The sequence below is a fragment of the Canis lupus genome, chromosome 33 (genome assembly GCF_003254725.2).
Source record: "Canis lupus dingo isolate Sandy chromosome 33, ASM325472v2, whole genome shotgun sequence".
In the NCBI taxonomy this organism is placed as follows: Eukaryota; Metazoa; Chordata; class Mammalia; order Carnivora; family Canidae; genus Canis; species Canis lupus.
The window spans coordinates 28,180,047-28,203,338 of NC_064275.1; the positions used below are offsets into that span (position 1 = coordinate 28,180,047).

At 46.8% G+C, this 23,292-nt stretch overlaps 1 protein-coding gene across 1 annotated transcript in view; it reads right to left on the reverse strand.

Annotated features, from left to right (window-relative positions):
• Positions 1 to 2,683: 2,683 nt before the first annotated feature.
• The window catches only part of HEG1 (heart development protein with EGF like domains 1), an 89,676-nt gene continuing 69,067 nt past the window's right edge, over positions 2,684 to 23,292 (reverse strand). The window contains exons 17-19 of the mRNA XM_049105405.1: positions 13,230 to 13,317; positions 10,726 to 10,900; positions 2,684 to 7,960 (exon numbers count right to left, since the gene is read on the reverse strand). Of these exons, the coding sequence (XP_048961362.1) occupies positions 7,811 to 7,960; positions 10,726 to 10,900; positions 13,230 to 13,317 (413 nt within the window). The 3' untranslated portion in view covers positions 2,684 to 7,810. The remainder of the gene's footprint in view (positions 7,961 to 10,725; positions 10,901 to 13,229; positions 13,318 to 23,292) is intronic.

The following is a 23,292-nucleotide window of genomic DNA, read 5'->3' on the forward strand; positions in this document are numbered from 1 at the left end:
AGGACATTTCCAAGCCTAGAGAGCCAGGGTCCCAGGCCAATAGCAGTAGCTCAATCTCAACATGTGTTTCCATGATTGCTGAGGCAAAAGAAGTGAACCCCACTCACTGGCCCTTAAAGCGTCTTCCCAGAAGGGATACATTTCAGTTTCCTTCATGCTTCTTTGGCCAAAGCAAGCCCCACGGCCATATTTCACAAGAGGTGGTGAAGTGCACCCTACCTTGTGCCTGGAAGAAGGAAAGCTGGAAATTTTTCAGTGAACTGCAGAAATCTTCCTCCTCACCTCCAGGTACCCACTCATCTGTTTTCTGGCCCCGCAGTTTTGTCTTTTCCAGAATATAATATACATGGAACTAAACAATATGAAGGCTTTATGCCTGGCTCTTTTCACCACTTCACAATGGTTCTGAGACTCAAGCATGAGGCTGCCTGCTGCGGTGGTTCGCTGCTCTTCTTTGCTGAGTAGCATTCCCCTGTACCGTTGTTCCCCAGGGTCATCAGGTGAAGAGCATCTTTAAAGTGTTTCATCTACAGATACCTGCTTGGGCTTTGCTACAGGACATCTTTGCTAAGGATTCCTGCTCAGTGATGCATCACAGCCACGCACATGCTCGCTATCAGGGAGTCACCAGCCTGCAGCTCCTAGAGGGTGTGAGTCTCCAGGACCTTCAACTTCAGTATATTTCTTCCATTGCAATGGTTCATCTTCCCACTCACTCTTCCATTATAGCAAATGCCTGTTAGGTGCCAGGCACTGAACGTCTTATATTCAATAGGACAGTCTTGGTTCCCACCCCTACAGAGCTGACAATGTCGTGCTCATGGATCCCTTTGTGATATGGGGGGTGGGGGGGCAGGTGGAGGGGAGGGAAGGGGAAATGGCAGGAACACTTTGACAGCAAGTCTGAGGTCTTCGGGACCAGGTACTAGTGAATCAGCATTGAGACAACATATTAATTCTCCAATTACCTTTCTTTTGGTGATAGGAGGACCCTACTGAAAAGAACCAATATGTTCTCTTTGTGTTAGGTTTCTTGGTAGTTTACAGAGTGTTCGCACATGTATTCTTCCTTGTAATCCTCACAACAACTCTGCAAAGCAATAATTTTTATCCCTGCTTCAGGGATAAGGACTCTGAGGCTCAGAGAGCTGAGCAGACACTTTAGCCCAACATCATGATCTGGGGGAAAAGGCCATGAAATTTAGAGACTGTCTTGTATGGGTGGTCGGAGCCCAGACCTTCTAATAGTGCTGTTTTTATGAGGTCAATAAAAAAAAATCAATAAATATCTTTATTTTCAGCATCACTCTTTTTTAAAGATTTTATTTATTTATTTATTAGAGCAATGAGCGGAGGGTGGGGTGGGAGGTGGGGATTGTGTAGTGGATGGAAAGAGAATTTTAAGTAGACTCCATCCTGAACGTGAACCCAGCACAGGATTCGATCTCATGACCCTTAGATCACGACTTGAGTCAAAATCAAGAGTCAGACACTTAACTGACTGAGCCACCCAGGCGCCCCTGGCATCTCTCTTCTATCTTTCTGAAGTGCATGCTTGCTGTGTCAGATGGTTGCTTGATGCCACAACTCTGTTCTGGGGATTTAGAGCTATTCTGGCCATTCAGAAAACAGAAGGACTCTGGCGTATGTTCCTTTGCTTTTGTCACTTCCCAAGCAACTGGAACCAGTCGGTGTGCATGGATGTAGTCCTTTAAGTCCAAGGCTCTAAAAATATTGTTTAGTTCTTTACTTATTGGCGAATCAAATCCCCAGGTAGAGGCACAACATTCCTTGATCAGAGGCACAAGTAGGACCAGCATCTGGCCAGCCCATCAGTAGATAGCAGTAGACCCACTTTTAGGTCCTACACAGATACCAGGGGTGAGTGGGTCTGGAAATGCTGTGATGTCTGGCTGAGGTGAGTAGGAAAAGGAAAGGGGTTAATGCCTGGGTCCTGTTGAGATCTCCGCTGATGGGTTGGAAAACGGAGTTGGGGGTAGCCGGGTCAGGAGAGGAGAGTGCTGCTGGTCATCTCCATTCAGAGACCTCTGATGGATTGCAACCCTGATCTAATGTGCTGAAGGTCACCTCCAGGCACCAAGCTGACATGATTAGCCTCTCCCAGTGACCAAGGTTTCCATCATAAAGCAGCTAAGAGGCTCACTCATCCCTGTCAGGAATGGTACTGAAGGAAGCAAATAATCAATGAACATCGATCCAGCCAGGCAGCCACATTCACTGGCTGGCGGAAGCGTAAGGCTCACGGCCCACTACTGCCTTAAAGCTCGACGGATTCCCCGTGCCACTGAGTACAGAGATGCTTACTGCCCCTTCCCCTGTGAGATGTGGAGAGGTAGCAGGGGTGGCGGTGGGGGGCAGGCAGGAGGAAATGCTGAGCATCCGAATTGGTCACCTAATGCTCTCCAGTCCACAGAAAGAAAAGTAAACAAAAGCAGGTGTTCTATCTAAATTCAGCTTTTTATCATTTAGGTCCGTGTGTCTGTCCATCCATCCATCATCAAGAGTGTATTTCCTCACCGTGCTGGGCACTGAGGATCCAGAAATGATCCAGTCCCTGTATTTGTGATTTGAAGCTCACTATACAGTTCCGCTGTTAACTCATGAACAGCAAACCTGCTGCACTTTGGTGTGATTTGCTAGTTATTATGAGAAAAACACACAATGAAAATGATATTCATTTTATTGCATCATTTACTGACTAGAACGCCAGACTTAAAGTAGATATAAGTATAAAAATAACCAAATTCTTACAAATAATACTTTGCTGCTACAGTACTGAATAATTAGTGGAGGTGGCAATTATAATACAACTTTAAATAACATTCTCATAATGTTTTTAACACAATCAATCAGGGGCTAAAGGTATAAAGGTTTGCAAAAAGAAATTCAGGACAATGTGAAAACTCAAGAAGTTCATATACCAGCTACATGCTTCATTTAACCATAAATCCAGCAACACAAACATTAACAAAACTCACAGCAACCCATGATGAAAGACCTTTTTTTTTTTAAAGAAATAGGCAAAAGTAATACAGAAATCTGGGTGAGTTTCCCAGATAGAGTGGTTCCATCCCACCCCTGTCCAGTCCCATCCTTCCTATGCAAGAAATATGCACCTGCATTCCATGTCCAAAGAAAATATGATAAAACCAGAATCTACTATAAAAATCCTTTGAAATGTCCCCCTAAAAAAATGCAGAGGGGACGAAGCTGGTGTAAGATCGCTCTTTACAAACCTTAATTGTCCCCTTCGGTTTCAATGGCTTTTTTTGTGAGCAGTTGACACCAAATAGGATGGATTATAACACTATTGAAAAGATACTTTAGCACAACAAATTAACAAATATAATACCTTAATATTTCTAGGATTTTAACCAGTCTCCTTCTCTGGGGATTTCAGAAAAGAAAAAAAAAAAAAAAAAGAACACATACTCAAAAGACAACTCTATGACACTATATTGGTTTCCAAAAACGCACACGAGAACCTCAGAATAATATTTTGTCAAGAAGGAGGAAATGACATGTCCCTTTTAAGCCCTGCAAGTCTTCATGTAGAAAAAATATCTCTGATATTAAGGGCAGTTTTATTTTATTTTTAAAAATTTTATTTATTAAAAAAAAATTTTATTTATTTATTCATGAGAGACACAGAGAGGCAGAGACACAGGCAGAGGGAGAAGCAGGCTCCATGCGGGGAGCCCGACGTGGGACTCGATCCCGGGACCCCAGGATCATGACCTGAGTGGAAGGCAGATGCTCAACCACTGAGCCACCCAGGCGTCCTTTAAGGGCAGTTTTAAAGAAGACAGAAAATCGTGAAATATTGAAATTTGCATTCTTCCTGTCTCCAAAGAAGCGCTCTAGTTTTGAAATCAGGGGAAATACCTTAGAACTCTCAGTCAGAACCCTACTTTGGGGTGCGGTAGGCTAAACTAAGCCAGGAGCAACTAGAATGCTCAGTTTTAGCTTTTTCAGGGAAAGTTCCCAGAGTTACCAGGCACCCGGGCACGTGGCCAGTGGGCAAGAGGGCTTCGTGGAGACCCCACAAGGCCATGCATGAGGGATGATCCAGACGTGCCTGCTCTGGGAACTTCCACATCTGAATAAATACCATCCTTCAAAAACATCATCTTGGACGGCCGTCCAAGCCCTTGTACTGCAGAGACGCTGCCCTTCAGCCCGGGCCACCTTTAAGAATGACCTCTTCGAGAACCTAAGAGTCACATCTTTGTCTATAACATCAAATGCAAGCAGCCAGCTTGATCTCACTACCCATTCAACAAATTTGGCTCCAAATGACTTAGCTGCTTCTGAAAATAAATTTTTCATCAAAAGAGGAAGATTTGTCAGCATTTAAGACACCCAACCGAATGTGTTCACGACTCTGATCACGTTCACAGAAATATGCTTCCTGTACGTGGGAGCCACTGCCTTACTGCCGGAACCAGGCAAAGCAGCCGTCAGACGCGCCTCTAAGGTGGGCTGCACTTGCCCAAAGCCAGGCCATCACCTCACCCTTCGTACACCCAAAGCCACGTACTAGTACACTCTTGCTAAACACAGCCAGCCACTATTTTCTTAAAGATGACCTCACATGTCCAAGAAATATATGCGATGAACCCCAAAGGACTTTTTCAAAAAGGATTTGACTTTTCAAAAATTTTTTTTTTTTTTTGCATTTCATGTCATTAGTTCAGGTGATGCTTACTAATATTAGGGTTTTGTTTGTTTTTTTTTTTAAAGTATATTGAAGCCCGTCTCTCATGCCCTCTTTGACACTGAAGGTGCATTTGGATGGCGAGGCCTTCCCAGGAGGGCAAGGCAGGGCAAAGGGCTTGAACCCTGGCTCGCTAAGGCAGATACGTATCCTCTCTGCAAGTTCACACGGGCAAGACACGGACGCTCGGATGCACGCCTCGCAAGGCTGTGGGGAGGCCGAGGACGTTGCACAGAGCCCGGTCACGGTGGGGACGCCGGAGATCCTGGTTGTGACAGGGGGGCTTCAATTGTCTCCAGGGCCCTGGGCCAGCTCATGGGGCAGAGAGGAAAAGACAGGAGAAACAGGCTCTGGGGAGTTTAAATAAAACGCTCAGCTGCCAGGAGGCTGGAGGTGACCCTTGTCCTGCTCTGAGAGTCCCCGTGCAGTCTGGGGCCTGCTCCAGGACACGTGGCTCCCACCGGGCCCCGCCCATCCCTCCAGAGGTTTAAGCCTCATGAGCAGGCAAGTGGCTTTCCTGTTCCCTATGGTGGGGCCCCAGCGAGGCGGGGCCGTGGCCTTTCTGTGCACACGCATCACGCATCACACATCGCAGGTGCAGGGGCTGACGCCGGGCACCTGTGCCGGAGCCGAGAGCTGCTGGCCTGCTGGTCATCTGCTGCCAGCCCTGCCGGCCCTGCAGGAGGCGGGAAGCCCGGCGGTCGTGAAGCTGCCGTCGTGCCTTCTCAGACCCTCATGCTCTTGACATAGCCTCTCCCCAACCCCACGGCCTCTTAGAAATGAGATACATTTGAGCCTAACATCGTAGGGGGCCCCCTTTTTTCACAGTAAAAGAAAAGCAACATTCTTAATCCACTTCGTGTGCACAAAACCTCACAGGAAAGCATTCTTGGAACTCACAGGACGCTCTTTTCTGGACTTTGGGGTTCTTCTCAAGAATGCTTTTGAGACAGAACACTGCATTTTGTGTAGCCTATAGCTTCTGGTCCTGACACAGGAGATGATTTATCAGCTGTGACGTCACCTGACACCTTCAGCTAAGTATGCCCGGGGATAGCGCCCCCCACCCCTTCCCGCTGGGGCCGGCTTTGGGTTCTGGGGATGAGCAGGGATGGGCATCAAGAGCCAGGAAAGCCAGGCCGCTCCCAGGGCATCCGGGTGTGCTGAGGGCTGAGCGGAGGGCAGGAGCTCGGAGCTCTCCGGAGATGGGAGACGGGGAGGCACACAGGCTGTTGGCTTCCCCAGCGACACGCAAGCCCCAAGATTTCAGAAAGGTGATGCTCTGACACTGTCGGCTGGTGACCACTGACAAAAACAGAACGTGTATCTCAGGCGAGGAGTCCCAGGTAAAGACTACGAAGCATCACACCTGATTCGTGTACCTGCTGCCGCAGGGGAACGGTGGCTCGTGGAGACCATGGGACACAGAGGTTGACACTTAAAACTCTTAGGATGAGGATTACAGAACAGTAAGGATGAGACACATTCTAAAGAGAGAAGGGAACTCGGAAGAAACACCCATGCCCAGGACAGAACCGTCCCAAAGGCTGCACCGCTTCCAGAAACGTGGGTGCCGCTGAGCTCCAAGCTTCAGGGTGGAACGGTCTTTTGCCACCGTGTTCTCTATCCCAAAGCACAGGACGAGAATGATCGCAGTTCCACAAGTAGCGCTTAAAGACCCCGTGCACCAGGGACGCCCCCCCGCTCCCCCACACGACCCAGGTCACAGGCGCAATAAATAAGACATGTGGCATCTCCTTCCCAAAGGCAACCTCTCAACTCCTTAACTGGCCCGAAGTCTTCAGTCCCCCGAAGCTGACTCAAATGATCGTGTGTCTGCTGGGACCCGGGCAGTAGTATAAAGACGGGCAGACGACTGCACGAGAGGAAAGAAGCTATTTCTTCAATGAATCAACAGCTCTGGGCAGTTGGTCAGACGTTTACACTGAGTGTACAGTGTAAAGTTTACGCTACGTGGACAAGATCCAGGACAGACAGGGTCAAAAAAGCTGCCCGGGGAAGGGAAGCAGACTCACGGGCCGCGGCTCGGTCCCAGCTCCTGGGGCCTCCTCAGGAACCTGGTGCACCTGCCCCTCAGTCGGCGGCCGGTTCTGCGGCACGTGCCGGCAGCTTCCACCTCGATGTGGACGTCGGAGTCCCCGGGAGGGCCCCGGGCATGAGGGGCGCCCCGCGGCCTGCCGCCCTCCCGCCAGGGCCTGCACCCGGCGCCGCGAGGCCTCCAATGAAAACCAAATGCAACCTGTTTTGCCCTGATGCAGACTTATTAGGAAAAGTGAGATTTAACGGGGGAGGGAGAAAACAATCTTAAATAAATGTGTCACCTTGGCTAAAAAAATGCAGTGTGTGCTATGCCTCGCACATTTCCTCAGTTTGAGGGGTGGCTTGGAAACTGCAAAGACCTAGAGCCCTACTAAGATACTGTATGCTCACCTGCAGCATCTCCAAGCCTTAGTGGTATGCTCATCATCATCATCATCATCATCATCATCATCATCATCATCATCTGTTGGTTAGCACGTAGATACCGGGCAAGAAAATGACCAAAGAGCCGGTATTTTGCTGTAAATTAATCACCAAATTGAGGCCTACGGAAGTGTCTGAGGAAAAGAGGCCTTCTTTTTGGAACAGTCTTGGAAAGAAATCCAAAAAAAGAGACCTCCCTACCCAATTTACTAAAGTGCAAACTAAGGGAAGACTGGGTCCTGGCGAAGGTGCCGGACGCCGTGCCCTGGCCAAGATGCGGCCCTCGGGCGGGGGCCGGAGGCGGCTGCAGCGCCCAGGAGACTCCCGGGACCGGCCCACGTTCACGTTCACGTTCACAGTAAGGGCGAAGGTGCCCGGCGGGCAGCCCTCCGTTGCGTCGCGGCTCCGGCTGCCCCTTCCACTGCGGCCGCGCCCCTCGCACCTGTCCCGCTGCCTGCTTGGCCCCAGGGGGGCTCCGCCAGGCCCGGGAGCAGCCAGGGTGCCCGCTCCCTCCTGGGGCACCGTCCTCTGAGCCTCGAGGTCCTGCAACTTGCTCAGAGGGGTGGGCCCTCCCTCGCGCTTCGGCACTTAGAAGTAGTCTCTTCTCCTGCTCTCATCACTGATGAAAGACGGGTTATACTGTCCGGGGAAAATGCACGAGTGCCGGGACCCCGGCAGTCCAGTGTAGGCCGGGTACAGTCCATTTCGTTCAAGTTCAGGATTCCTTACACTTGTGGGCTGGTGGCCAGAGAGAAAAGAGGAAAAGTCAATTTATTATCCATGGATTTAAGTTTATGGGGTTGTTTTTTTTTGAAATGAAAACAAAAAACGAAAGAAAAAAATGCTATGTTTTAATAAACCTAGATGGAGGCAGCTAAACATAGCAGAGCAGGGTCTGATCTAGAGGTCAGGACCTCCCAGGCCCTCTCTTCGTGGAGCCTGAGATACCTTTGCTCTTATTCTATTATTCTATTCTATTCTATTTAGTTTTAAAGATTTTATTTATTGACTCATGAGAGACACAGAGAGAGGCAGAGACACAGTCAGAGGGAGAAGCAGGCTCCATGCAGGAAGCCCGACGTGGGACTTGATCCCGAGACTCCAGGATCACGCCTTGGGCTGAAGGCAGATGCTCAACCCCTGAGCCACCCGGGTGCTCCCTTTACTTGTACTTTATTTATTTATTTATTTATTTATTTATTTATTTATTTATTTATTTAAAGATTTATTTATTTATGATAGACATAGAGACAGAGAGAGGCAGAGACACAGGAGGAGGGAGAAGCAGGCCCATGCCAGGAGCCTGATGTGGGACTCGATCCCGGGACTCCAGGATCGCGCCCCGAGCCAAAGGCAGACGCTAAACCGCTGAGCCACCCAGGGATCCCCGTTTACTTGTACTTTAAAAGGAGATTTTAAAAAAACTATCAAGAGTGGCCCAGCAATTTTAGACCAACATAGGAAAACACCTGGGCTAATTATCATAATTATCAAGATTATTACCTGATTATTATCTTCACTGTAAGGAAAAAAGTGTCTTTTTCTGTGGAGCCCGATGGCTTTACATCCTCTCTGGCATTTAGCAGAACACATGTCCCTGCCAGGAATGGGGAGCTGACTTTTGCAAGGTCATAGTCCCAGAGAAGCGCATCACGACCACCTGATGTGCAAAAGCAGCTCGCAGGGAATGACTTGGCTACTTTGAGGAGACCCTCCATGAGGACCACTGGGAGAAAAGGCTGGCCTGATCAAAATAAGACACTGGAGACAGCATATTATGAACGTGACCCCTAGGAGTGCCCAAAGGACACCTGAGGCCACTGTGAGGGACAGCTTCTCACTCAGGGGACAGCTTTGGGCCAGAAAGCACAGGCTCTGCTGCGGACTGCTCAGCTCCTTTCTGAAATGAAGATGGGAGTTTAAGTTCCTTTTTTTTTTTTTTTTTTAAGATTTTATTTATTTATTCCTGAGAGACAGAGAGAGAGAGAGAGAGAGGCAGAGACACAGGCAGAAGGAGAAGCAGGCTCCATGCAGGGATCCCGATGGGGACTCCAGCACCATGCCCTGGGCCGAAGACGGCGCTAAACCGCTGAGCCACCCGGGGATCCCCTAAGTTCTTGATTACATCTGTTGAAGGCAACTCTTTAGCTAAGTCCATGGGAATGCAGTGGGGTTGGTCCTCAGACGCTACAGGTCTGTCTGTCCGTGTGTGACCTTGACACGCTCGGGTGAGGGGTGCTCAGCACCAGGTGCGAGAGCGCGGGCACACTGGGTAAGTCTCCTGCTTGGACAGCAGAGGCCTGCAGACCCCTGGCTGCGGTTACAGTAGAAGGGCTTCCCCGACAGAGAAGATGACAAAGCACTTGTGTGGAGACATCGATGGGGAACCCTTAAACCAGCGCTGAGCTTGCATCTATGTTTATCTTTCCCTTATTTCTTTTTGTTCTTCCTCCAGTTTCAAGTTTTTCAAAGGGTTTATTGGAACAATAGCTTCCCTAGCAGGAACCCCTCCCATCCAAAGTCTGAATGCTGGGGCTAGTCCCCATAGCAACTGGAGAAGTTGGGACTTGGTCACAGTGCTATTAAGTCCCCACGGGGCAATGTTTCAGGTTTATTACCACCTCAACTGGGTCCACAGCCATGAGAGGTCGCTGACATCTGTTGGCTTTTCAGCTCAGAAAGCCCCGTTTGTGTGGGCCGTGTGATGTGGAATGAACTGAGCTGCACATGGGTTATTCGATGTGGGACAGGAGCCAGGGTTTCAGGTGGTCTACCCTCTTCCCAAATGATGGACAAAGCCAACCACTGAAGGCCTACTGAGTGAACACTCTTCTGAGCCTCTGAGAAGCGTTGGCTGAGGATGACACTGAATTGTTCTCTGTACACCTCTTTCCAATCCCCCAGCTTTTTTTTTTTTTTTAATTTTTTATTTATTCATGAGGGACACACAGAGAGAAGCAGAGACACAGGCAGAGGGAGGAGCAGGCTCCCTGCAGGGGAACCTGATGTGGTACTGGATCCCAGGACCCCGGGATCCTGGGATCATGACCTGAGCCTAAGGCAGACGCTCAACCACTGAGCCACCCGGGTGCCCCATCCAATCCCCCAGGATTTAACTACCTAACCACAGGCAGATGGTAAAGCATGGCAGACAAGACAAAAAAATGCAAGGGCCGCAGGCTAAATGCCACTAAATTCTTCTCGGTCTTTCAGTTTCCATTCTTAAAACTTAAATTCGGTCACGAGAAGGGTCATTGCTACAACTCTAAAAGTAATGTGCTAGGTGGAAATACCCTGCATTATCTTGATGTCAAAACTAACGAATACCATGCAAATATGTTGTAAGTAAATCAAATATTAAATTATGTAAATAAGTGGCTCATGCCAGCATTCTCTTTAACCCTGAACCAGCTGAAGTATCTTTATTTTACCACAAAACGACCCCTATGCTTGTCAGGGGGAATTGGAGGCTGGGTTGCCCTGGACACAGGGATAATACGCACCGAGTAATACACATCCGTCATCTGGAGGAGGTTTTTGGTGCTTCCGTTCTCATGCATTTCAATGGCTTCTCGGCCCCATTCTTGTGAGCGAGGGTTTTTGGGGTACTCAGCATATGGGGACATTTGGAAATCCCCACTTTTGAAGATGAGTTTGCTTATGTCATTTTTACTCTTTCTGTGGAACAAAAAATAGTTGACTGTTTAAATGAATAAGTTCTGTAAAGAAATGATATCTATTTATTATCGTTTTATTATTTTAGGAGGTAAATTAGACAGAAAGCTGCCATTACATTCTTTTGTAAACACCCGCTGGGAAATGGTATTCTTGTTATATTTAGCCTAAAACAAGTAAAAATGCAATTAAATGCAAAAAAAAAAAAATCTTCTGGCTGGAAGGGCCAGGTTACCATTGACAGGATAAACACAGCCATAGTGAGGCAGTCTTTTCCAGGGGACAGAGGTCGCTGCATCGTGGGGACAGCCAGGGAAATGAGAGTCATAAATCCCCAGAACGCTGGAGCCAGAGGGCCTTTAGGATTCTTGAACCCAATGGTTCTAAACCTGCTTGAGCATCAGAACATATGTGGAAACTTGTAGGTCTCACCAAGATTTACTAAAAGAGGAGTTCTGGGGATGGGACAGCTAGCTCTGGCTTTGCAAAAAAGATGAGATTCGTTGCCCAGGTCACATTTTGCTGCTAGCCAAGCTGGGATTAGAGTTCAGGCCTCCTGCCTCGCCAGCCATGTGAAGCAACTTCACAGACCATAAAACCAGGCTGTTTCATTTGCAAAAATTTCCACCTGTTTATACTACCCACGTATATATTCTTATTTCAGCAGGTCAGGGAAAGCCCAGGACAAGCTTGCTATCTGCGAGGCTTCACTAGCAGGAGATGGTTGAAATATGTGTGGTTTTTCTATGGGATGGGCCTAGGATCAGTTGTTTTTAGTTATATCTGCCCTGGGTAAGACAATCTGAAGTCTCTTCCTTCTTACCTCACTTTCCTATAAATAATCTTTCTGGGAAGGCACAAAATGACTAAGGGTCATAAAACCAAATGTCCAGCATGTGGCTTAGGCGTTGGCCCTTCTTGTGAGTTCAAGAACAGACCTGCCACTGTGCTGCTCCCAGGCGGGTGGGGCATCCGGTCTCAAACAATGACTTGCTAATTCACGACTACCTTCCCGGTGAAGCCCACAGTCACCGGCTCCTTCTCCAGGCCCTCACACTACCTGGTTATGGGACACTTGGCAACTAGGAGGCTTACGTCCCCTTGAGGTTTAATCCCTCTAGCTCCTAGTCTCATACCCAGGATTTTGTTTCCACTCATAGTTTGTCTTTGATGATTTGGTGGCAACTCTGCAAACGACAGGCAAAAGCAGTACCACGAAGTCTGCATTCCCAGATGGGCAGTTAGGGCAAATTGCTCTCTGTGGCCTTACGGGAGGTGAAAGATATCTTACGACGGATGCCCTTCCTATCAATGGCCAAAGAGATAACTTGCTATTTTGGTAGGTTCCCTCCATCTGTCACGTCAGAAAAAATCCTGCCATTTATAATCATCTAAATCAAAAGTCATAATTGTCCCTTATCTGACCAGATAATCACCGGAGAAAGGGGACGGGTGTCTTCTTTCTCTTCCTCTTCCGGTAGAAACCCAGTTGCACCGGCTTCCAAGAAGCCCAGAGCCACCCCATGAGCCTTCTGCAGCTTGTTTACTGCCAGGTAGCTCAGCTAACCCCTTCACCTTTGTTTCTAAATTTGCCCATTTAAAGTACGTTTTAGTATATTCAGACGTGTACAACCACCATCACAGTCCATTTTTACAACAGTTTTGTCAACCTAAAAAGGAACCTCTTACCCCTTAGCCATTACTCCCCAATTCCCACCCCCACCCACCAGCCCTGGGCACCCGGGTCTTGAGTCTTGGGTGTAAGTGGCATCTCACATCCCACCATTGATTCAATTCTGTTTGCATTTCCCTGATGGCTAACTATGCGGAGCATCCTTTCACGTGCCTCCTGGTCGTTTATTCTTCTCCTTTCATGAAATGTCTATTCAAGTTCTTTGCCCACTTTTAAATGAGGTTGCTTTTTTTTTATCATCGAGTTGTAAGCATTCTTTATATATTCCAAAGTCTCTTATTAGACACATGGTTTTCAAATACTTTCTCCTGTTCCCTGGGTTGTGTTTTCACTTTCTTGATAGGGTTCTTTGAAGCACAGGACTTTTTCATTTTGATGACCTCCAATCTAGCACTTTTTTTGTTGCTTGTACTTTGGGATGTTCTTTTTTCAGTAAAGGAAACAGAGTCCCATTTGCTGTCCTTTCTCGATGCCACTATCATGAATTTCCCTTTCTCTCTTTTTCTTTAATGGTTCAGTCATACAGGATGATTTCATACTGTAAACAACCCCAAACATTATCTAAAAGAGTAAACACAGACCCTTGCTTAGCAGAGGCCAAGAGAATTAGAATGTGAACCCTGGGCACATTGCACTCACCGGCAGCAGGTGACAATCAGTGCGATGCCCAGAATAAGTAGAAGCCCTCCTCCTGCTGCTGCGATCACTACGGTGATCAGCTGATAGGCTAAACAGGTTTAAAAAGGAGAAAAGCGGACAAGAAGTGATGAATAAATAAATGAATACAAAAGAATAGTCCCCCTCCCCCAGCCCCCAGCTGGTGACCTCAGCCCCCAGGCAGGGCTCCTCTCCAGGCTAGCTCAGGCATTTGCTCTGTTGGTGGATGGCAGGATAGGCTGCCCCAAATAATCCTCTTTGGCACGCTCATAACTTTGAACTGATTATTTTTGAGAAATTGTGACTCAGGAGAAGCTCCATAAACGGAAGGAGTAACCCTAGTGTAAGGGAGATTTACATGAGAAAAGGGGCTTTACCAAGCATGCACCTAGGACCAGAGATCACCTTTTTCACCTGAGAGCCGGCGGTTTGGGCAGGGCAGACTCTGTTTACCAAACAGTTCCTCCTCTCACCTTCTCCAGGTGGCTTCCCACCGCTCTTGGCAGCCCTCGCACCTAGCCCTTTCCTTAGCTCAGAAGCCTGCATAAGCCTCAAATATCGGGCTCCCTTTGAGTCATGTTTTTTGTGGGGCTCCCGTGTGTGCTATGTAATTACAATTGTTCTGTTTCTCTCCTGTCCATCTGTCTTTTATGGGGGGGGGGGGGGAGGTACAGTTCTAGAAGGATAGAGGGAAAACTATTTTCCTCCCCTGCCTACATTGTTTGAAGACGACTTCTCCTTTCTCAGCCACTCCCAGAATGGGGGCGGATCCAAAATTCCACCTGCAGACCAGCCCCAAGGTCATGTGCATCAATGCACGGTAAAAAAGAGAAAACTAAAGGATTGCATGAAGCTTTCAAAAAATCTGTTTGGTTTTAAGAACTGTTCCATCTTCTAGGATTTTAATCTTCCCACTTTTTATCCCCCTCTCTTAAGATGGGTACGTTTATTATGTGTAAATTATGCCACCAGGAAAGTTGTTTTTCAAGAAAGCAATGGAAAAAACAGAGAATCATTTCTTGGCTACTTCCCACCCTTTGTTGTTAATTGTTTCTATGTTTGTTGAACGGATGGTGATATAGTAGATCTTAAAATTGAATTTAACTACCAGATAGTAGAGTAGCAGTCATTCATAAGCACACACATGTCATATATAATGACCAATATTACAATTTCAACTAATTGGTTTTATACCTGTGTATTTCTGGCAAAATGCTATTTTTTTCAATAAGGTCTACTAAGTATTCAGATTGATTTTGTTGTTGTTGTGGAAATATAATTAAAATTTGTTCTTGGGATGTAAGGCTCAGGATTTTCAAAAAGGGAGTAAATTATAACTGGAACCATGGTCTCTAGGTATTCAGGTAAAGTCACAGATAAATACAGAGCTGCCCGCAAGCAGACTGTGTGATAAAAGCAAATAGAAGTTATCCAACCATTTATGTATCATTTATTTAAATAAATAGCACAGAAACCTGATTATCTTGAAAAACCATCAGTATTAAGACATACAGGAAACAAAGCCAAGCCATGGAATGAGGTAACTCTCTCGCCCTCACCTCCTGACACATGTACTCAAGTTTCACTTTTAACAAAATCTCTTGAATCTATTGACTCTTCTTTGTCCCCACCAACACCACCCTAAACCGCCATCAACTCTTGACTAGGCAACTGCGGCCACCTCCCAACTCACAGCCTGTGCCCAGTCTTGCCCACTCCTTTGAAAAATCAAGTCTGATCATGTCATTTCTCGGCTTTAAAATTCTATACTGGCTTCCGTTGTTCCTACTGAAAGACTGAAGTCTACTCCTGCTTATCCCTCCACACCAAGTTCAAATTTTCCCACCTCCAGCAAAACAAGCAGACACTCAGTTTAGAAGTGACCCTTGGAAGTGGCTGCAGTTGCGGCAGAGTCCTCTTTGGAACAGGAAGGGTTTTTTTTTTTTTTTTTTTTTTTTAAGATTTATTGGGGATCCCTGGGTGGCCCAGCGGTTTAGCACCTGCCTTTGGCCCAGGGTGTGATTCCTGGAGACCTGGGATCGAGTCCCACATCGGGCTCCCTGCACGGAGCCTGCTTCTCCCTCTTCCTGTGTCTCTGCCTCTCTCTCTCCCTATGTCTATCATGAATAAATAAAAAATCTTTAAAAAAAAAAGATTTATTTATTTACTGAGAGAGAGCATGTGTGTGCGTGTGTACGGGGGAGGGGGAGAGGGAGAAAGAGAGAAGCAGACTCCCCTTCTCTGCCCCAGTGGGGAGTCAGGGGGTGGAGGCTGGATCCCGCGACCCTGAGATCAGGATCTGAGCCAAAATCAAGAGTCAGTGGCTTAACCAACAGAGGCACCCAGGCGTCCCTGGAACAAGCAGTTTTGTTTAAAGAGACGCACAGACGGAGTAGGCCAATGCTTCTCAAACTACCTGCAACCAAGGACCAGTTTTTCTTTGTTGGTGCTCGTGGGTATTGTTTTCAAATACAGAAAATACACTGTCATTTGCAATTCTCATCTTTCCCTACAGGCACCAACGATCATGAATTTCCCTTTTTCCATATTTTACAGAGTCCTATTGTAGACCAAATGTACCAAATGAAATACAGCTTTCTTTTTTAAGGGTCTCAGGCTTGGATGTCACCGCCACATCCGACTAACATTCTCACGCGCTCACTCTCTAGTTTTTTATTAATCCTGTCCTAATCCAGGACCAGTTCATAGGGCACACTTTGGGTAGCACTGGTAGAGACCAGCATTTCTCAAGCTTTCCTGTGTATTTGGCTCACCCAGAGGGTTTAGGGAAATACAGATGCCTGGTCCCCGGCCTAGAGGTGGTATCTCTGGCGAGCTTCTGGGGCCTGGTGCTACCAGCCTGCAGACCTGACATTGATTGCACAGGAGAGGGAAGCACACTGTCCTGAAAGCCAGAAAACCTCACACACTTGAGCATAAATGGCCAGGAGGGGATCTATCAAAAAGGTCACAGAAGCTGATGCCGCCTTGGGAAATTATGGCTAATTTCTATTTTCTCCTTTGCATTTTCCTATACTTCCAAGATGTTACTCATATGCTCACACACACACACACACACAAACAACATCCTCTCAATCTAGAAATTGTATATATACGTGTACATACGTGTAATTTATTTTATACATATATATAATTTTTTAGAGTATGTTTGATGCTCTTTGGCAATTAGGTCTTATTACTGGGAATTTGTAATCAGCTTCTAGACAAGATGACCCAGAGATTTTTTTTCCCTTCTTATCTGCTATCAAGTAAGTTCATAAACTACAAGTGATCTTTTGAACTTAAGACGGACTTTGGATTTACTATGAGGCCACATAAAGATCACAAGTGCACGGCATTTAAATCAACGTCACCTATAATGTTTACAGTCTTATGGGCGCTCTTATTAGGGTGAGACAGAAGGCAGGGAGTGTCATCCTAGGCTTGTCCATCCTATACTTTCTGGTTTGAAGAGATTCTCCAGAATGATGAACCTGGAATTCTTTTTCTTTTTTTTTAAGAATTATTTATTTATTTATTTATGATAGACATAGAGTGAGAGAGTGAGAGAAAGGCAGAGTGTGTCACAGGCAGAGAGAGAAGCAGGCTCCATGCCGGGAGCCTGACGTGGGACTCGATCCCGGGACTCCAGAATCGCGCCCTGGGCCAAAGGCAGGCGCTAAACTGCTGAGCCACCCAGGGATCCCCTGAACCTGGAATTCTTAATCTTACTTTCTCTTTGTCATTTGTTGATATTTCACAGTCTTTATCTTTTCTTTATTCTTTTTGTGATTTGATCATAGGTTGCTGCTGCTGTCATTGCTGTTGGGAGCTCACTGTGGGCCTTGGTCTTTTCCTATAAGCTACGTTGGTTCTTGCTTACATGCTCATTTGGGATGGAAACTAGGAATAGACTGTCTGCATAGCCAACCCCTCTCTGGGAACATTCACCCCCATTATGTGGAGGTTCTGGCCAGGGGTGGTCGTAGTGGGTCAGGCTTGTATGTGCAGCACCAACCCTGGCTACAGCTAACTGGTATGGATCCAAACTGGATCAGTCAGTTCCTTCCCAGGAATCTCAATTTGGTAAAGAGAGGGAGAGAATGAGAATGAGAGAGAGCAAGAGAGAGAGAGATAGAAAGAGAACGAGAGAGCGCTCATACTTTTCTTTCAAAGTGGCTGAGCCAGTGACACATACTCAGTGTCACATTGTCTGGGAAGGAGGAAAAGCCTGTACACAGACACACACAGCAAAGCGTGAAGATGAGAGATGAAGATGGAGTCAGGTTACTGTGTACTCTGAAGAGCAGTCCCCAACCTCTGGCTGCTGTGGTTCCCCACAATTCCCTGATTCTTATTCCTTCTGATGCTGGAATTCCATGACACACCCCAGGATCCTTCCAATAAACTGTCTTTTGTTGCTTAAGCCAGTGAGGCTTATTTACTCCAGAAGGACCTTAGCCAACTGTGTTACTGTGATTTATAATGAGAAATCATATATTTGGGTTTGCCCCCCTCCCTGGTACAGAGCTCTTAAAACTCTTGGAATGTCTTTTGTTATATTAATGAGGTGATTTTGGGGAAGCACCTGAGAGGGCCTGGGGGCCTAGAGAACTGACCTGGTGATGAGAGGGTTAGAACTTTCAGTCCCTACCCTCGTCCTCTGGAGAAGGGACAGAGGCTGGAGGTTGACTTCACCAATGGCCGATGACTTAGTCAATTGTGCTGACATAAAGAAACCCCCATAAAAACCCAAAGGGACAGAGTTCGCAGAGCTTCCACATGGGTAAACATGTAGAGAGCTGGGGAGCATGGCTTTCTGGGAAAGAGCATGGAAGCTCCACACCCTTCTCCCCCCAGGCCTTGCCCTATGAACCTCTTCTGTCTGTTCATCCTGAGTTACATTCTTTTATAATAAATCAGTGATCTAGTAAGTAAACTATTTATTTTCAGTTCTGTGAGCCACTGGAGAAAATGAATCCAACCCCAGCTGGGTATCATAGGGACCACTGATCTATATATGGCTGGTCAGAAGCACAGGTAATAGGCACCCGGATTTGCAGTGGCATCTGATGAAGGAAGGAGGACAATCTTATGGGACTGAGCCCTTAACCTCTGGGATCTGATGCTGTCTTCAGGTAGATCAGAAGTGTCAGAAGTGAGTTAACTGCTTGGTGGTGTGGGAAAAACACACATCAGAAATGAACGAATCAATACATCTTGTTTTAGAATCCTTGAACAGACCTTTCTAGGTGGCCACATTAATTTAATTTTATTCTTTTTTTTTTTTTTTAAGTAGGCTCCATGCCCAGCACGGAGCCCAACTTGAGGCTTGAACTCATCCCCTTGAGAACAAGACCTGAGCTGAGATCAAGAGTCGGATGCTTAATGGACTGAGCCATCCTGGCACCCCTCATTAGTTTTATTTTAAAATTCATTCATTTCTCCCCATATTCCCCCCTCACTGAGCTCATTAGTAATGCATAGTTAGAATTTTGTCTTTTAAATCTTTTTCCATTCCCCTTGAATCAGCTTTCCTTTAGAATCTCCGTTCACAGCATTTTTCCTTCTCTATGCCTTTTTTTTAATGTTATCTTTTTTTTTTTTAATTTTTATTTATTTATGATAGTCACACAGAGAGAGAGAGAGAGAGAGAGGCAGAGACACAGGCAGAGGGAGAAGCAGGCTCCATGCACCGGGAGCCCGACGTGGGATTCAATCCCGGGTCTCCAGGATTGCGCCCTGGGCCAAAGGCAGGCCCCAAACTGCTGCACCACCCAGGGATCCCCTCTATGCCTTTTGAAATGTATCTTTCTCACATCTATAGGCTGTATGAGGCCATACCTACAAGTGGATGGATTCAGAGCAGTGTTCCCCTCTCCCAAGCCCTGCTTCCTTTCCATTCTGACACTGAGCAAGGTGGGTCAAGACTGCGTGAGATGCTGGCTTCAAAGTGAATGAGGTTTGCAGCTGACTTCTGGACAATTATCTATTTTTCTTCCTAAGCGGCTTAGCGCTGTCATCTTGGATGTTTATGATGAGTGACTGACTCCTGCCAACACACTGGTATAAATCTTTTTAAAGCCCAGTGTAACCATAGACTAAACATCCTTAAAAGATACTTTATACACCTGCCACCAGATGGTGGGATGGGAGGGAAGACAATGTTGAAGACCCTTAAGGTGAACATTCTAGTTTCACTGGAAGCCAAGGAAGAGGACCATACGTGGGGAAAACAGGCTCTAAATCCTTGCTGGCCATGCTAGGAGTCTGGTGGGGAAGGGTCTGTGCTGGGGGAAACACAGGACCTCTGAATGGAGAGCATGCCCTACAAAAAGGCATGTTACGAACATAATAAGAGAGATGGGTAAAAGCGTCTGCAGCCAGACAAAGGTGATCTAAGACAATTATGAGAGTTCTGGAATCACAAAGTGACAAGAACCTCAAAATAGAAAAATGGCTTGGAAGATGAGAATATTAAAAAAAAATTAAAAAGGTAGTAAGAGGGGAATGGTACATCTGCAGAGCAGAATTTCATAGTTACGGAAAGTGACCTTATAAAATTATATAAATAAAAATATTGTGCAGCCACTAGGTTTAAAAGCAGGTTACAAAAGAGTATATTCTGTTAGAGAGATACATAAATATTCTGGAAAGATATGTAAAACCAGTGCTTCTCAGACTTTAACATGCATACAAATCTGCATATTGATCAAATCAAGGCATCTGGTTAAAATTCAGATTCTGATTCTGTAGGTCTGGAGTGGAGGTGAAGCCGGCGCTGCTGGTGCCTGGGCCACGCGTCGTGGCCGGGGAAGACACCCAGGTATCAACAGTCATGCTTAATGGGTGAGGAGACTACTTACTACAATTTCCTTCTTCCCCTTCAACTTATATCTATTTCTAACTTGAGTTTAAAAAGGAAAATTAAAAAAAAATAAATTAAAAAAATAAAAAATAAATAAAATAAAAAATAAAAAGGAAAATTAGGGCAGCCCCAGTGGCTTAGCGGTTTAGCATCTCCTTCAGCCTGGGGCATGATCCTGGAGACCCCGGATCGAGTCCCACTTCGGGCTCCCTGCATGGGGCCGGCTTCTCCCTCTGCCTGTGTCTCCGCCCCGCCCCCCCCCTCTCTGTGTCTCTCATAAATAAATAAAATCTTAAAAAAAAGGAAAATTAATGGGTATGTGTTATTTTATATTATAATAAAACAACATTAATTATTCTAAAGAGAGAAAAGAGGGGAAGCAAACCTAGAGGATGTGCTAGATGCAAGGGGACCTGATGTAAAAGCCAAGCAAAGGAGGAAATGCACGCCTGAGAAAAGGCGAGCAGCCAGGGGAAGCCAGGAGTAGAAGGCCAACTTGCTTGGGTCTGTGGAATAAACAGACACAATAAACAGACACGTTTGATGTGGAAAGAAAATAAAAAGAAGCTCAGGGAGAGGTGCAGACGTGAGCTGGAGGGTGGGTGCAGGGGTGCAGGCGGCTGGCCTTGCCAGGTGCCCACAGGAGTCCACTTGGGCCCGTGCAACCTCCTACCCCTGAGACCGAAGAGCTTGTGAGAAGGGTTTGTCCTACCTCTCCAGCTTGAAAGAACAAGGAATGGAATCTGCACGCAACTAGAAAGCTAATAGAAACTTTTAGAAAGGCAGGCCATGGCTTGTGCCTAAACTCAGAATATCATGGAACGGGATGACTCCCAGGAATGTAGGAGAGAGGGACTCTCAAGACTGTGACTTGGCCAAACGGGATGGGATGACTCCCAGGAATGTAGGAGAGAGGGACTCTCAAGACTGTGATTTGGCCAAACGGAGCCGGGCTCTCCACCTCATGGGACTTGGGTAGGGCCTTTGTCCCCAAGAAGTCTGCATAGAGAAGAAGCGATTCTCTCCTGCAGAGAATACAGCCTCAGCCCTCGCCCCGGGAAGGCACTGACTGTCACCGGTGACGATAACAGAAGTGACTGTGGTGAGAGCCCTGTTGTTTGACACAAAACACTGAGTGACAAGCCACTGATTGCACAGGGCGGCATCACCGGGGAGGGGGTGAAATTCAGGTGTTCCCCATTCCTTAACCAACCCCGAGGGCAGGTGCTGTTTATTATCAGCCACTATTCACTGCCTTGCACCACTAAAACAGGTGCAAAAATCATGCGGTGACGTCAACACACCATGGAGGAGCTACCCCATGGCTGGGACAGAGCCATCCGGATGGCAGCCTGCCCTCTGCTGGACATGATGATGACAATTTGGGTGAAAGGGGAAGGAAGAAAAGTCTCAGGATCAGAGAGAAATCCTGGCCCAGGCCAGGAGTCCACAAACACAAACACAAAGGGTGGGGTGGGGGGAATGCAGGAACTTAGAGAAGAGTCAATGGATGGATATAGGGGTAAATCACCTGCAGACTACCTAGTATTTGATGAACTCTGAAAAAGATCACTAGATGCCACTTTGAGCAACGCCCTGCAGCTCCCTTCCTTTCCCTCAACCCTTTATGGGGCTTTCCCCTAGATCCATTCTTCCTCCACGGTTCACGCTTCCATCCACCAAGAAATCGAAGCCTTTTCTGGTACAGCCTATTTAGGGAGCTGTTTGACTTGAGGAGGTCTGAAGCACTGGCTCACGGGAGGCCTGTCAGGGCCAGGAGGCGCCAGGAGGACTTGGCAGCGGGCATCGCCCACCTCCTGCTCCCTGGCTCAGCCCCGGGGCTCCCACGTCTCCGCACTCCCACCTGTCCACTCCCTCTCTGCCACCTGACGGGCTCCTCTTCCAATAGGGTGCTTGCACCTGGGATTCAACGCTCCCGTGCCTTGGGCCCTCCTTCCTCCCTCCCTCCAATTATTCTGAAGCCCTTTTCCACGGCGTCATCTGAGCCTCTCTGTTTCTAACACTTAGAAGGTTTCAGACTAAGGTGTGCAGGCTTGTGGTGCAATCACGACTCTTAGCTCTAAAATCCCCTCTTTCAAAAACCTTGACCATTTTGCAGGAGTGTCCTCGCATTGGGTGAACAGCTCTCAAATATCTTGAACGTCTTGCCTGATTTCGGCCTCCTCTTTCTACATAGAAAGTTCTAGGCTTTCTTCTATTTTTGGGTGCAGGCTACTCCGTCCTGGGATCCGTTTCAGAGTGCTCTACGGCTCAGTGCTGGCGTTAAGAAGTGAGATGAACACCAGAAAGCCAACGAGGCAAATCCGTACGTATCCCAGGCAGCCCCTGTGACGCACAGATTCCTTCCTGAACAGAAGCATTAAAAGATCCTGAACCCAGGTGAAAGCTTGCCTAAGTAGTGATTTTTTTTTTTTTTAGAAAAGGACATACACCGCTTTCCATACTGTTTTACATTAAGCCAAATCTCAAAAAAAAAAAAAAAAAATCCTGAAGCCTCCAGTTATGGAATGGATAAGTCACAGAAATAAAAGGTCCTGGGCCCCCTGGGTGGCTCAGTGGGTGAGCACCTGCCTTCAGTTCAGGTTGTGATCCCGGGGTCCTGGGATCGAGTTCTGCACTGGGCTCCCCGCAGGGAGCCTGCTTCTCCCTCTGCCTGTGTCTCTCATGAATAAATAAAATCTTAAAAAAAAAAAAAAGAACTAAAAGGTCCTGCATAGGGAATGTAGTCCGTGGTCGTGTGATAGTGCTGCATGGTGACAGATGGTCGCTACACATGTGGTGAGCACAGCATACTGCACGGACTTGTCAAATCACGATGTCATACACCTGACACTAAAGTAACATTGTGTGTCGACTCTACTCCAATTTAAGAAAACCCAACAATGAAAGCTGCCTTTTGTTTTGTCTGAAGATCTAATTGGTTTTGTTAAATGCTTCATGAGTCAGGGAGTTCCCTCTAGCAAGTGGAGAGAAGCTCCTGAAGCTACCGTTTCAAGCACTGATATTGAAAAATAATTAAAAAAATAAAAAAAATTTTGACTACTTTTTAATTTTTAAAAAGCCTAACCTTTGATAACTTCCTCCTCTTGTTAAACTGAGTACACCTCTGTGATGTTGTGATATGGTAAGAAATATCGATTTGGTCTTCCCTCCTGG